A 15,441-nucleotide genomic window follows, 5' to 3' on the forward strand; every position below is an offset into this window, starting at 1 on the left:
GGGAGTTGTCTGGTTGGGTGTCAGAGGTGTTAAAGGATCTGTGAAAAAGTCTTCCTGAATTATGTGTAAAATGGAGTTGTTGCCTTTCGTTAAGTTGCATCTCTTCCCAGTCAGCACCAAAGAATTAATGTGGATTTCACTTTAATTTTCCCCATGCCTGCCTTTATATCCTTTATAGGGAGGGTTCGCTTGTCTGAGTTAGGGGATGAAAGAGCTACGTTACATAATAGTGAAGGGAAGCCAGAGATACTAATAGATTAATCTTTGTAAGAGACAAATTGAGACTAGTCAAATGGGAGAAGCAGTATGGTGAAGTGGGATGGAGTGTGTATTTGCATTTCTTACCTTGCAAATTACGTATCAAATTATTAACCTAAGTAAATTTGTTATACTCATTATGTGGGTACAGAAACAAAACTACCAAACGTGTCTCCTAGACTTTCACGTCTCAGTTTTGCTCATCAAAGTACTTAAGTGACTAAAACTCAATTTAAACTTGTGCCAAATAATTACTTTCTCTAAATGAAAAACAGCCCTTCCTTCCATAATACACCTTTTGAATTCTTCATTGTCTCAAGTGTTCCCTTCTAAACGCTGATTTTGATGATTGTGGCCCAGATCTTTCTATGAAGTAGGTATGAGCTAATCATTTATGAAATAGTGAAAACACATGAATATTTATAAAGATTCAGTGTTCAGTTTATCAGAAATAATGTAAAGATACTTAGGGGTAGGTAGAAATAAATAGATCATAACCCAGAAACTACATATTGATACAGTCACAGTCTCTTTTGTTACAAGACACTGGGTGGGGGTAACTGAAAGCAACTGAAGTACACCCTCTTGAAAGAAAGGGACTGGTAGCTGCTACCAAGAATTGCGGGCAAAGAAAGTCTGTATGGCTTTAAAAAGAAACATGGAGCTGGGAAAGGAGAGTGTTTGGCACAGGAAGGTGGCTGCAGTCATGCCAAAATAAAGGAAATGGTTTTGGCTTTTCTGCCCTGCCCTCAGCTGTGTGTGCAAGGTGCCTGCAGTTTTGTCTGTAAGGGGTCCTTGTTAAGGGCAGGGAGGGAATGGCAGCCCCTGGAGCCTGTGGCACACTCTACCAAGTGTTCTCTGTAGTCACAAAGGGCAAACCAGTCCTCCTCTTCAGAAAAGAAAGCATTCTGATTTCCAACATGTCAAAAACCCTAATCCTGCATCATTACAGGAAATGGATCTTTCCATGGACTGCTAGTGACACTGTCTGTGACATGTTCTACAAGCCTTTGAAAGCCTGTTTAGAGCTGCAGCTACAACAGACCTGTCCCTTGGATAGGCAGGTGTATATAGAACCCCGTACATTATCAGGCAGCAGTACGATTTCTTAGAGGATGCAGGTAAATTTCTGCATTGGTGGAAAGTCATAACCACTTTAAGCCATCTGCTAAGCAGAATAAATGTGAATAGCCTGGTTTCAACATCTTGCATATCCCCTTTTCTAACAGTTCCTAACTTTGCCGCTTGCAAAACTCCCCGCCTAAATGTTGGGCGAGTTTTTAGTTAGCGCAAGCTGGAAGTACAGCTGCTTCCGTGCATCCTGACTGGTGGGTATATAGGCGTCTAAAAACGGGTTAGTGCAGCTAATATGGAAGGAAAAATACCCTGAAGAAAGTAGGCTGGCTGGTAGGCTGCTGGGAATCACAGTGCTGTAATGATTTGAATTCCAGCTGAACTCTACCAATGCATAAGAATGGTGGTGAACACATTACAAACAGGAGCAGCAGGACTAATATCCATGATTTTTCATAAAAACAAGTTTCTTCTGCAAGTACTCTTGACCATGGCTTTGAGCTGTCACACTCACTGTGAATATCTGTGTTCTTTCTGCTCCTGTTCTCAAATGAGGAAGCTGAACTTCACATGCTACCTGTAAAAGGAGCTTTACCTTATCTAAATACACCTGTAGCTCAGATATTCTATTAATCTATCTCCTATGTTAAAATCAAGCTCATCCTAAAAACATTACCCAGAGAAGATACTTAATATAGAACAGCTCTATATTTGGGCTGCAGACTTTCCATGGGAAAGAATGAAGTTCTGCTCAACTAAAGCCAAGCTGACCTTCATACCATGTTTACTTGTGTATCTACTAGACATCCAGAAAGGTGACACACAGATAATTCCATAAGCAATTCTACTAAATTTAGTCTGGATTTACTATCCAGACTGATTGTCCTGGGTTCAGCTGTAACATCAGGACACCGATGAAACCAGCTGGCTGAATCCAGGAAAGGCAATTTTCCCTTCAACCTCTTGAATGAAGGTGTCTCACCACGGCTGAAGGACTGCCTGCAATCATTATTCCTTTGAACAACCTCCCACAGGCAGGAAAATGGCAGTTTAGTCACTCTCTTGGTGAGTTCTTAAGTTAAATCTGAAACATGCATGATGCCTATCCCTTTTCTTCCCCTAGGAGGCTTAAATTACATAACTCTGCAGAGCAAATTGAAGCGCAGAGTTCCCTGCCTCTTTTACAGAACATCCAGGTGCTCTGACAGAATGGGAAACAGGTAATTTCACCCCCTGTCCCAAGTTGCTCTGCTACCTCGTGAAAGCTGATATACCAAGTCCATTCCTATTTGCACATAATTAATCTGCTTCTGTTCATTAAAGCTTAATAAAAATCCATATATGTTTACATGAGAAACCCCAACAATGCCAAGATCAACAGGCTTTTTTCTTAAGGTTTTTCCTCTTCAAAAATAATCCAGAACTTCTCTTACCATGTGGTAAATTAAGCAGTAGTTGCATCCAAGCAATTAAGAGCAATTTAAGACATCTCAGGGAAGATCTGCATACCTGAAGCAACAACTGATATTTAAAGTGACAAAAACTAGCAAAATTCATGTGGAGGAAGATCCTGTACGCAGAGAGAAATGAATGCAGCCTAAACACGCACTTAATGGAAACAACCTCCTAACAGACATATGAATTCAAGTAATTTACCCATAAAAGTTCAAGGAGGTTTCTTGGAATAGTCGTCATAGTCCTCTAAAATCCACAAGTCACAGGAACATGCTCTAGTCCTAGATTCTGAGAGAGAGAATTAACTTAACTCACTTAACTAGGTGGTGAGGCACAGAAACAGGTTGCCCAGAGAAGCTGTGGCTCCCCCATCCCTGGCATTGCTCAAGACCACGTTAGACTGGGCCTTGAGCAACCTGGTCTAGTGGAAGGTGTCGCTGGCCATGGCAGGGGGTTGGAACTACATGATCTTTAAGGTCCCTTCCAACCCAAAGCATTCCATGATTCACACATGTTACTTGATTTACCAGCCCACCCACTATTTGGTCTTGGGATACAGCCAAGCTAAAAGTAAGCTATTCTGCATGTTATTCTAATCTATAGCAAGGTAAATACAAGTAGTGCCACTGGAGTCTGAAACCCTTTCATCCCACATCAGTTTCAGGCAGTTGGAATGTGGTCCAGAGCCTGTACCTGAGCCACATCACCACTTCTATATGGTTTCAATACATTTATGCTAAGAAATACAGCTGTAATTAACATGCAGTCTGTATGCCACATTTTGTTAGTTTTACAAATATTTCCTAAGAAGCTGTAATTGTAGCAAGGATAAGCCCTTATGAAGACAGTTATGTGTCAGCTTGTTTTATCAGGAGGTCTTACAAAATGTCTCAAGATCCTGGCATATAAAATTAATTAAATTTTATATATATTTTTCATAACACAGTTGTATTCAATTCTGTTGAGATATTACCCATCACTTCTAAACAGTAAGAAAACACTTACTGACTTAACTTACAAACTGCACTAAACCAGCAATGCTGAGCGAGACTCACTGACAACAGGTAGGAATTCAAGACATTGATGTTCTTCAGTATTACTGTGTTTTAGCTTTGCCATGGCAAGATAGAGATTCTGCCTTTTTGATAAGGCAAAAGCTTACTCATACTGAGTTCCTTCTGGAGAGGTTTTGGTCCTACATCATCCATATAGGATGGTACAGAAAGGGTAGGAGGCAGCTGTACTTGGTGGCTGTAACGTTGAAGTTGCTACAAGAGCTGAATGAGAGCAAGAGGAAGGTCTCCTCACAGGCATACGGCTTGTGTTGTGGGTGTCTCAGAGCTCTTGGGAGCACTGTGGGATGCTCCGACTTCCCTTGCAGCTGAACTGCCAGCGCTGGGGGTTCCACCATGCACCTGCTCATCCCTCAGCACTGGTGAACACATTTCGAACAGCTCTGCTCACATGTACAGCAGCTGGAAGGTTTTGTCATTTAAAAGCTGTCTGGAGACAGGAAGAAGGAGTTAGCCCTGGCTGAGTGATGCATGGGCTTTGAAGAAATAGGTTGATTGCTGACAACCATCAGGGGAGAAGCTGTGAGGTCTTGGTCTTCTCATGGAATGTAGTCAGAGACTTCATTCCTTCCATTTCCAGTAGCTGAGAGAACAGCGTCACACCAGAGCCTTCTGGAGACAGATTGAACCCTAACTTGTGGTTATCCTGTTTTGAAAAGACCTTTTGTAAAGGCTAATGAATAGAGAGTGAGGGAGGAGAGAGGAATATTTTGGTTTCATGTCTGGGTATTAGATCCTCCATTATTTTCTATTGATTACAGCTTTAACTTCACGCTTTGAAATATTTAGGCAAACCACCACTTATCTTTTCACTCTCAGAGATGCATTATTTCTTACATCAAAAGACTGTCCTGTGTGTTCTGCCCTGCTGAATCCAGTAAAGATCTTGACCTTCATCGTACTCTGTAGCCTAAGGGTGCAGCTGTTGGTACTCTCACAAGAGAGGAAAGCACAACTCCATGAGATTCCATTATTTGGAATTTGCTATTTTGATTTAAGCAAATAATAAATGTGGATTAACTGCTCAAATTATTTTTCAATGCCTACAAGCAACTAAAAACCAACTCTACTTTCCTCACTCAAGTACAAATGCAAGATTGGTATTTTTATTAAAAACATCAAAAGCTGAATGTCACCTGAGTCATAGAATCACCCATCTTTTGTTTTTCTCTTCAACTTGCGACTCATCCACTCTACTGTCAAAAAATGAAAAAATGTAATGTGAGGTTTATTTAAAAAATGCAATCCTGTGCTCTTTGCCTTCTACATGAAAATGGGTGTTCCCAAAAGGAACTTTCATTCTTGTAGTCTACATGAGCTCTGTTCAGCTCCAAAGACTGAAACCAGTCCTGACTTCCAACTGGACTCCCACAAGAAGGTGCACACCCAGTTCAGCTTCTTGTGCTCCTAGAGCTGGGGGGCAGAGGGCTTTTCCCATGCTGTTCCCACTGGATTCACAGCACAGTACGTATTTTTGCTTTTCCAACACACCGATTGCAGAACAAAGCAAGCACTAGCATAAATCAAGACAGCAAAACACAGGCAACAAACTATTGCCAGTGTATCCCTTACCTTGTGAGTTCCCTGCTTCTTTCCAGCTGACCTTACAGGTTTTGCTAAAGTATGATAATTGCTATGGAAACAGCTCTGAGGTAACCATTTTAGAGCAATTATACCAGGTTTTAGTGAATCTAATTTCAGCATCACTAAAAGATAACCTAATCACCAGTAGAATCACCAAAAGAAGATTCAGCAGTAGTAGCATGAGGGGAAAGGTGCTTCTCAGCCTGTTGATCATGAACAATCCAACTCACCAAGGCATTCTTAAAACTTGGTTTTAGCCACATATTTTATACACTCTCTTCTGGCATCCAAATCATGCATGGACACACTGAGCAAAAGCAACACCAGAATAAACTCCTGTCAGATGCCAGCCTATGCCCTCTCACTTTGATAACCCGCTGACTGCTGCTTAGTACAGTGTTTCAGCCAATTGTATAACTCTACACTTGTGATTTAATCTAGATCACATTTCCTAGAATCGTTTATGGCAGCTTCACAGCAAACCAGCACAAAAACTTTACTAAACTTTAAATTACATTCACAGCTCTTCGCTTATGCACCAAGCCAGGCACACCAATGAAGGAAATTAGATATTGTTTGTGCTTGACAAATACAAACTATGTTCTGTTCCATTTTATTACTGCAGAGCAGGGAGACTTCCAAGAAATTCTCTTACTAACTTTATGTGCTTAACTGTACCTTCTGCTATTTCTCCTTGTACAATAGGAGACCTTGATGAAAAATTTCACATTCTGTCCTTGTATCACAAAAGAAAGGTAAAATCACACCAAGTTAGAACATCAGGGATAATGGAACAATATGATCACAAGTTAGCTTCTGCCCTTTTGTTACTCAGGAACTTTTTTAAAAAAGTTTTAAAATGTCACTCAAGTCTAATCACTTTAAATGTCAAAAAGAAATAGAACAATATTCAGCAGTGCTCTGAGACAGTAAAAATACCCCTTAACCAATGCAAATTGTAACAGCTTTCAGATTGTTTTTTTATCTTCTTTTAGGTATGTTCTCACAGACTCCACCAAATTTCTGTAAGTACTTTAATTTCTAAATTTTTAATCCATGCAAATCTTTTGCAGGTTTTTAAATTAACTTTCATATCAGTAGGTAAAGGATTCCTTATTTCATATCTGTAAGATTAGTCACACTACTTTTATCTAAAATGCCAGGTAAAAAAAATACATTTGCAATAGGTATTTTACTGGCTGAAAAATATGAAACCCTACACATCACCAAAGGTTAATTAAAGTGAACATATACTATCACGGGGGATACAAACTGGAGATACCATCAGTTTACTTACATAGACATTTAGTGAAGACATGCAAGTGAATTATTCAAAGTTCAGGTTGCAGTTTTCAATCCGCATAAATGCTTCCTATACGTTAGAACAGGTGGTGCATAAGAAATGTTGGTTTTAATTGAAAGTACTGATTTGGTTCTTACCAAGAGAAAGCCCAGTACCAATAAAAGAAAAAATGCCAAACAAAAATCATAGAATCATAGAATGGTTTGGGTTGGAAGGGACCATACTAGTCCTTGAATAATAAAACCCACATCAGACAGAGTATACAGAGAATCTACTGAAGACACTGCACTCACTAACAATGGAGTTAATGAATTGTGTGCTTAGATACCTACAAGCATCCTCAGGATGTGTAACTACAGTTCAAAATAACATGCTCTAGAAGAGACTAAAGGCTTTTACCTGAACATACAGTTTGTTACCTCCCAAGTGCTCTCCCTTAACTTTAATGAAAACAAATTTACATCAATTAACAAAAGCTCTCTGAGTGCTCCAATTATGAAACATATAGGCTGCTAATTACATGTTGATATTTAATTCTAGATTGCTAACATGTCTTTGCATGCATTGCCCTCACCTGTTCAGCCTGGCTGGATGGCTATGACATTAACTACTCAATTTAATTTGATGTAATTATTAAAACATTATTTTACCTGCTCACTGCAATTTTGCTTTCAGTATGTGTCTTCTTCCAGGCATGAAACATCCTTTCTTCAATGATACTTTTAGTTAGCTAAAGTAAGGAAAATAATTTTGTTTAAATATGAGAAAAATATTTCAGAATGAGTGCAAGAAATAAATACAAAATAAACGAGGATACCTAATTTATTTGGCCAATAAAGTCCACCTCTGTTGTGCTACGCTTATTTTCAGATGACCTCAAACCTAGCAATAGGACTGCTGGAAGCCTACAAGAGTCCTGCAAAAAGAACAAACCAACTTGGAATACAGTGCATGTGAAAACACTTCTTGGAAATTATCACTGAGTTTTTAATTTTGATCTTTTGCTAGAAAACTGTTGCGATCATCTACCTGTTAGTTTCAATGAACTGAAATTGGCTTTTAACAACATACATACTTCAAATGTTGTGTCTGCATTTGAACAAGATGGGGATTTTAGGTAGGGAAAAATAACTTTTGTAAAACTAACTGCAGTAGTTGAAGAAAAGAATGTGTTTTTGAAGACACATGAAGAAAGAACTATGTGCCAGGAAAAAATTCATCTTTTCACACTACAGTAACCATTCTAACAAAGCATATCTTCCTACAAACCTTACTTACATTCTTAGCACATGATATCTCTAACATAACACAGGTGCATGTAAACTTTGCACTCATGAAAAGCGCTGGTTCATGAGCTCTGCAAGTCCCAGAAAGAACACCTCAGCCCAGAGTGCACAGCTCAGGGCACCCCTGAGGAATGGCAGGAGGACTCATGCAAGGACAAACACTGGACTACAACCCCTCTGCAGCAGCACTATGACTGACCCTCTGCACGCAGCGAGGCATTCCTTCCAGTGACAGCTTCTTACATTCCTTCTTACCTGTACCCATTTGTGGCAGACTAACACACATGAGGTCCTCATCAGCATCCTACCAGCTCTCAACATCACCTTTGGGTGGCAATGAGAGAAGGCCTGGAAAGAGTCTGAGTGTCTTCTGTCAGAAAAGGAACTCTCCCACCGTTTGATCCAGAGAGTAGGTACTACCTGACAAGCTACTATTGAGTTTTCAGTCATATAGATTTATATTTTAATCCCCAAATTTCAGACACTATATCAGCAGTACTTTTAGCCTTTTTGCTCCAGCCCTTTGCAAACCCCAAGCTGATTGCCTTGCAAAACTCTGTAGGCTTTGCTGCCAGTTCTGTTAGTCCTCATCTTGTGCTGTGTAGCCTTCTTGGTGAGAAGGTGCTGAACTGCTATCGCAGGTGTGTTCCACTGCAACTAATTAAAGTGATATCACATTAAACACTCTATAAAACCTGCTTTCAACTGTACATGTTACCTATTCCACCTACTTAGGGCTAAAATATATTGATATTACATTTCACCCATTACAGGTAACACAGAGTTCATTTTAAAGGTTGCTCACTTGCAAATCAAAGAGCAAATCTGAAGCTCCAAGAAAATTTTGTTAATAGAAGTATTTGGTTTAGTTTCTGCAAGATTATATACATGCATGACTGTCTAACCGTAAGCATCTAAGAGAGTTTGTACATTCAGGAAACCTTTTAAGAATGACCATGGTTTAAAGTTTTTCATCATAAATTCTAACTTGTTTGAAAACTTTTAGAAGTCCATATTTAGATCTGAGGTCTTTTACATTGTGCTCACGGAAGTGTTCACATTCAGCTGGAACAAGGGAGAGGCACTTTAACACAGCAGAGTTTTATGGGTCATTTACAACTGAGCTGTACATTCAATGTTAGAAACATAAAAGCATACAAAATACACTTGATGACATAGCTCATGCACTCCTAAATCTACTAAACGTTGTCATTGATAAAGAGTTTTAAGAAGACTGAACAGATGTTTAACCCTGGCTATGCGAACAATGGCCACCATTACGCCACCACCACAGTGCTATAAATACCCCACAGGAAGCAGTTCAGGCTCATGTGAGCAGCGTGGAAAAACAACCACCAACAAAAGACATGAGAGCCACAAACACCTTGGCAAGACAAAGTCATGTACTGTGCAGTCCCCTGCGCTGCCTCAGGCCCAGGGGCTGTCCTGTGCCAGGGCCACAGCTCTTGGCCTCCTCCTCACCTCACACAACCGCCACCATTTTGTAGCCAGCACTGAGCCTCACATCTTTGGGTGCCCTGTTAATGCCTGCCCTGAGCCAGTGTGGCCCCACCAGACAATCCGTGGCCTCAGCGTGGCTCCTCACCCAATAGCTGTCCTGTCCACGGCAGGGTGTGCCTGGGTAGGATGGCTGAGGCTGTTGCCACATGGGGCTGGGGCATCATGGTGGCCCTGAGCCTGCCTAGCCTGCCAGAAGCACTCTTCTCCCACCTATGTCTCTGCCTAAGCTTCTTCTCTCATTGTCTCTCTTGCTACCACCCCCTAGGCCTCAGCCACCCCTGAAGTCCCACCACTGCACCAGCCCTGCAGTGTATGCTGCCACACCGAAACATCCTTCCTACCACTGCCCTGGGGGCCACATCCCGTCTCTGGGCACAGGGAGGGAAGGCGGAAGAACCCCACTGTCCCTTAGTTGTTTAACATCTGCTGGAAGCATGCCCTCCCCTTCTCCATGTTATTTCATAACAAGATGTTGTTTTGTTTCCCCTCTCTTTCCTGCCATCCAGATCTAAAGCTGGTCTCGGGTCTCTCTGGCAGACTTACTTTCCTTCTCCCCTCTACCTCTCCACTCCCACCATGTTTCTGTTGGCCCTGCTTTTGCCATCCTCTGTGTGACAGCAGACTTGTTTTCACTGGTAATCCTTTATGGCAGCATCAACTCTCACAGAGGGTGAAGGAGGACCCTAAATACATGTAATGCTGCTGTAGCATAGCCGTGATGCATATCCATGCTTCTCTTTCTTTTTTCTCTGATCCCATTTCTCTTTCACTTTCTCAGTGGTTAAAACCCAATGGCTAGGTACCATGTAGGAAGCAAAATCTGGATTTTAAGACCTGCTTATTGCTATGTGAGGCAGCAGCGTATGTCTGTGCCCAGGTGCAGGTAGCTTTCTGGCAACGGCACCACAAGTGTCAGCCAAGGCACACTGATGGCACCCAAAGCAGTTTACTTCTGGCAGGTAGCTGCTCTGCTCTAGCAGCTCCCACTCTGATGCTGCTGGCACTCATACCCAGAGAAACCATCATCCACCTCACTCTCTGCTGCACCTATGCCAGTGTCCCTCTGAGCTGCCTATAGGCACACACTGCACCTCTGCTGTTATATACATACCTCTTTATGTTCCCTTTCATGTTCCTCCCTGTCAATGCTCTTGAGATCAGAGGCTAGAGTACTGAAATTAAAGACCTTTTTTTTCCTCACAATTTTCAGCTCCTTGTCATTGAAAGGACATTTTCTTGACAAGTAACTGCAGTTTCTCCATGATTCCTGTTTGTTGGCATGTGCTTCCAGCAGCCTGCCCTGTCCTCTGCAGTACCTGGTACACCCTCTACTGAAAGACATCCACAAACAGTGCAGAAATTCTCTTGAAAAATAATAAGTTTTGTTAATTTAACTCCAAAGTAGCTACAGCAAAAGGTCATACTATCTTTGGTGGGATTTTTCTGGACAATCTGGAAGCAATTAATGGAAAAATATAGTTATGTTTAGAACCATAAAAATCACAACAAACATCTCTGAGAATCTTCAAGTCAGTCAAGTGAATAGTTTTGTAAGACTATTAAATCAATACACCCCAAGGAACTACTTTCCCTCTCACTGAAGATGTTTAACAGAAGGAGTAAGAATCAGCACAACAGCAATTCAATACTTCTATTTATTTTTTCATTAATACAGTATTTCCTTCCCCACAGATTAATACAAAGAATCACTAACAAGACATGTAGACTGAAGAACTATCAAAATATAGTGCAACTGCATCTGTTGCTTCTTTTGGAAGACAATCTGCTTTAGTATTATTTAGAAATATCACTGCTGCCTATAAGGTAATGAAGCCTTTTTACCCCAACCTGAATATCCATAATGAATCCAAGGCACATAACATTGTGTTTTAACCCAGTACTCAGATATATACCACATCAATAGGTATAAGAATTATTATTTGAAGAGAAAGTTTATTAATGGTAAGGGCAGATTAAGCCATTGCCAGAAGGTGAATTATTTTACTCGTGAAGATTAGAGTTTTGCTTTCTTCTGAAAGAAGTTGACAATAGCATTTATACATTCATCAGATAACCACCTCTCCTTCAGGACTTCACACTCTTCACTGTTGACTGCATAGAGCTTCTCCTTTTCAACACTTCGTAACAGTTGCTTTGACACTGCCAAGGACTAGAGAAGAAAAAAGGAACATTAGGAACTTCTGTTTTCTATACCTTAATGTTTCATAAAATGGAACAATAAACACATTGGAATTCTAACCAAATTGTATTAACATTGATTTTAGTCAACCTTTTTACTGGAAGTAATTATTACATTTCATCACTAAGACTGCTAATAAGGTGGAGATGGTTCATGGGAAGTGAAACAGCAGTCCATAATCAGGACAGATGGGCATAAGAAGCAAAACCTGTTCAACTGTGTGCAGTGCCAAATGCAACCTACTTTATCAGCAGCTGGCACGAGTGTTTCCTCTCGTCCAATGCAAAGTAATACCATTGTGACTCATGTAGCTTTGCAAAACATAAACTAGTGAGCAGAATGACTGAATTCAGCAAAAAGTAAAGCCACCCAGCATCATCTTGAGCACCCACAGAGCACAGAGTGCAATTAATATTGTAGACCCAGTGGTAAGGCTCTTAAAACTAAATTATTGCCAAAATAAACATCTAAGAGAAGGCATCCAAGGAGTGCACACAGAGACTGAAGGTGGATTAATTAATTAGTTTTTAAGGCTTTACAGCCACTGTGTACAGTGCACTGTCTCAGATTCAGCCAGGGTGGAAGAGAGGTATCTGCTTCCCAGTAGCAGAGGGACAGATCTGTGCTTAAAGGAAAATATATTGAGCTTTGTTATTTCAATTAAGGACAAAGTGAAACCAAGCAAGAAACAAGATAGGTTTGGCAGGAGGATTGGGAATGCTAGAGGCTTACAAGATAGAGTAAAATTCAAAATACTGACATTTTTGGGGAGGTTTGCATAAGCTTCTAATCTTGCCCAAACTTCCTTCTGAAAAGTGCTGTCGGGGAAGACTTCAGTCACAAGTCCCTGGGCACAGGCTTCTGCTGCAGTCAGCTTTTTATTGAAAAGCAAAAATTCATTTGCCTATATAAAGAAAAGCAGAAAGAGAGATTCAATAAGACACAGGACTTGAGCAATCTGACAGAAAAGGTACAAGTTCCCAAGTCACATTTATTTTACTCTTGCTCATTAATATCTGCCCTCTGAAAAGAGCATAGAATAGATGAGGTTAGAAGGGATGTCCAAATACTGTTTAGTTCAAACCCCCTGCTCAAGCAGGGTCAGCTGGAGGAACCTGCCCAGGGCTGCGTCCTGTCGGGTTTTTTTAAATTACTATTATTTAGTTTCCTTGTTTCTAGAGTAGACAGAGAGAAGAGTACAGAGAGAAGACCAATATACGTTAGAACATCTTAGAAAATACAAAGGTCTGAAAGCAAACATATAAATGGATTGCTTCACATTCACAGTTGGAGGAATGGTTGAATACAAGTTTCCCACATGATTGGCAGAAGCCCTACAATACTTGCTCCCTTGCCTGAGAAAGGCAGTCTACCAAGACATTTCTTACGAAAGCACTTATTTTCTTTTTTACATCATTCCATCCCATTGCTGGAAGAAAGATACAACCTTTCGCCATATAGAAATTGTCTCGAGAAGGTGGAGGAAACCATGAGAAAGAAAACCTTAACCAGTATCACAGTATGGCTTTCAAAGTGGTCACTGCTCTGTTACAGTGCCTGTGCTGGCACTGTCAACATGTTTCTTGATCTTTGGTTCAAAAGATGCAAATGGGAGCTTTCTCTGAGGACTTTTGCTGTGACTCCACTTGCTCTTACAGTTGGAGAACACCAACACACAAAGGTCAGACGACCACACATACAGTGCAGACATTCTTACCTTAGCGAAGCCCATGATTTTTGGAAACAGGTAAGAGGAACATCCTTCTGGGCTCTGTCCAAGTTGACTAAATGGGGTGTGAAATGTAGCCTGGAAAAACAAAACAAAAGAACAAACCAAATCAAACTTCACAACAGCGCATAGGACTAAAGTAGTAGCATTTAGTTTTCATTGTAAAGCTTCTACTGTGATAGAGTTTGCCAGAAATACATCTGAACTGTTACCACCATAGGCTTTAAACACCATCCGCTAACACTGCTTCGTCCTCTCAATGCACCCAAGATCTGACTTTATCTGTATAATTCAATTCCCTTCTCGTAACAACTGATGAAGTTACCTTTTTGAATACAGTGCTCAGAGAAACTAATTTGCATGTGCAAAATCTTTACAGAAAGGATGTTCATACACATCCCCCTTGAAAGTTAAATACACAACCCAAATAACTTCAATAAAAAGCATTTTGCTTTCTGAGGAAACACTATGTTTATCCTACTCCCGAAAAATTCAAGTCACTGAATCTTCTTTCCTCAAATTTTATGCAAATTTAAAAAGAACCTGTGGCAGAAATGCAGCATGGGATCACACAAAACAGTCCCCTAATTGCAAGTCAGCGCCAAACTACAGAACGTTGTTCTGACAACTCATATCAACATTAAGTAAGGAAATGCTTGTCTTTATTTCTTTTATTTTCATATAAAAATATGAACTGACACACAGAGTGCAAAAGTTGCACTGTAATAGAAGGTAATCATCTCTTGCTGTACTACAGATGGCCACATAGTAAGACAGATCAATAGACTTCCTAGCCAGAAAATGATATTTATATCCTTGTAAGAAAAGATTAGACAACATCTGCCAGGATACAGGCTAGTATTGGTCATGCTTAAGTAAGGGGAGATTAACTATACTAAACTGGTGAACCATGAACTGGAGCAAAATCCAGCATAGAAGGCAATGCTAACTGACTACCCAAAACACTGATTTGTTGTCAGACTGGGCTGTGCAGTGTCCTGTAAATGTGGCTGGTAACGATCTGCTCTAGGAATAGATGGCTGAGAATAAAACCAGAACCTGGATATAGCAAAGCTGGCCACTTCAATGCTTAAGGCACTCCAAACTACTGGAGAATGTGAAATTAAGCAGTAATTTGGATGAGAATGACCTTACTGCATGAGAGTTCACAATCTTGGAAAGGGAAGAACACAGAAGAAACACTTTCAAGAAGGCTTCAATAAACTTGAAGTTAATAGTAAAGTTCTCAAGAAGACCAACCTATGCAAAAGGCTAAGTTAGACCCTGCAGAAATCCCTACAGATCTGTAACTAGGGGCACAAGCAAAATCTGTCCCAGTGCAGGTAGGAAAACGCAAAAACTATGTCAGACAACTAAGAATGAAACTAATAAGCATACAGAAAGTAAAAACAAAAGAAAGAAATAGGAAAAGAAGGAAAAATAAGATGTATTTACCCATGATACCATATACCAAGTATGTGATGTAAGATATGAACAAATGTTTAATTGGCAACTCTAAAGTAAGGGATCTTGGTAGTAGAGCTGATGACAAGTATATAAATCAAATAACGTTGTAGGATGTCAAAACAGTAATACAGCTGGCAGAATGTGGAAGAGTTCTGCTCTACTTTGCATCAGTAAGATGCTGGAGTGATGCATCCAGTTTGCACCACTATGCTTAAAGAACAACTGGAAGGAGCCCAGAGGAATGTGACTACAGGCCACATGAGGAAAAACTGAATGGATTGCAGCTGTTTAGCTCAAAAAATAAAATTAAAAGATTGAGAAAGTGGATGTAAACCTGAGACATATCTAACAGTCTAAGTACACTGATGGCTAAGCACACTTACAGCTATTGTAAAGGAGGATGAAAATTGTCTGTTCTTTAAATTCAGAAACAATAGGTTCACCCTGTAGCAAAAAAAAAGATCAGATGGGAGGGGAGGAGGAGGGAGTCT

At 40.4% G+C, this 15,441-nt stretch overlaps 1 protein-coding gene across 4 annotated transcripts in view; it reads right to left on the bottom strand.

The window, feature by feature from the left end:
* Positions 1–11,191: 11,191 nt before the first annotated feature.
* Positions 11,192–15,441, bottom strand: part of ECI2 (enoyl-CoA delta isomerase 2) — a 30,738-nt gene continuing 26,488 nt past the window's right edge. For 3 of the 4 annotated variants that reach the window (XM_030511169.1, XM_030511160.1, XM_030511175.1), the window contains 3 exons: positions 13,472–13,561; positions 12,515–12,658; positions 11,196–11,724 (listed from right to left, as the gene is read on the bottom strand). In XM_030511169.1, the coding sequence (XP_030367029.1) occupies positions 11,569–11,724; positions 12,515–12,658; positions 13,472–13,561 (390 nt within the window). In that variant the 3' untranslated portion in view covers positions 11,196–11,568. Of the gene's footprint in view, positions 11,725–12,514; positions 12,659–13,471; positions 13,562–15,441 lie in introns of all 4 variants that reach the window. The other variant, XM_030511156.1, reaches the window with a different exon arrangement.

The sequence above is a fragment of the Strigops habroptila genome, chromosome 1 (genome assembly GCF_004027225.2).
Source record: "Strigops habroptila isolate Jane chromosome 1, bStrHab1.2.pri, whole genome shotgun sequence".
NCBI classification, from domain to species: domain Eukaryota; kingdom Metazoa; phylum Chordata; class Aves; order Psittaciformes; family Psittacidae; genus Strigops; species Strigops habroptila.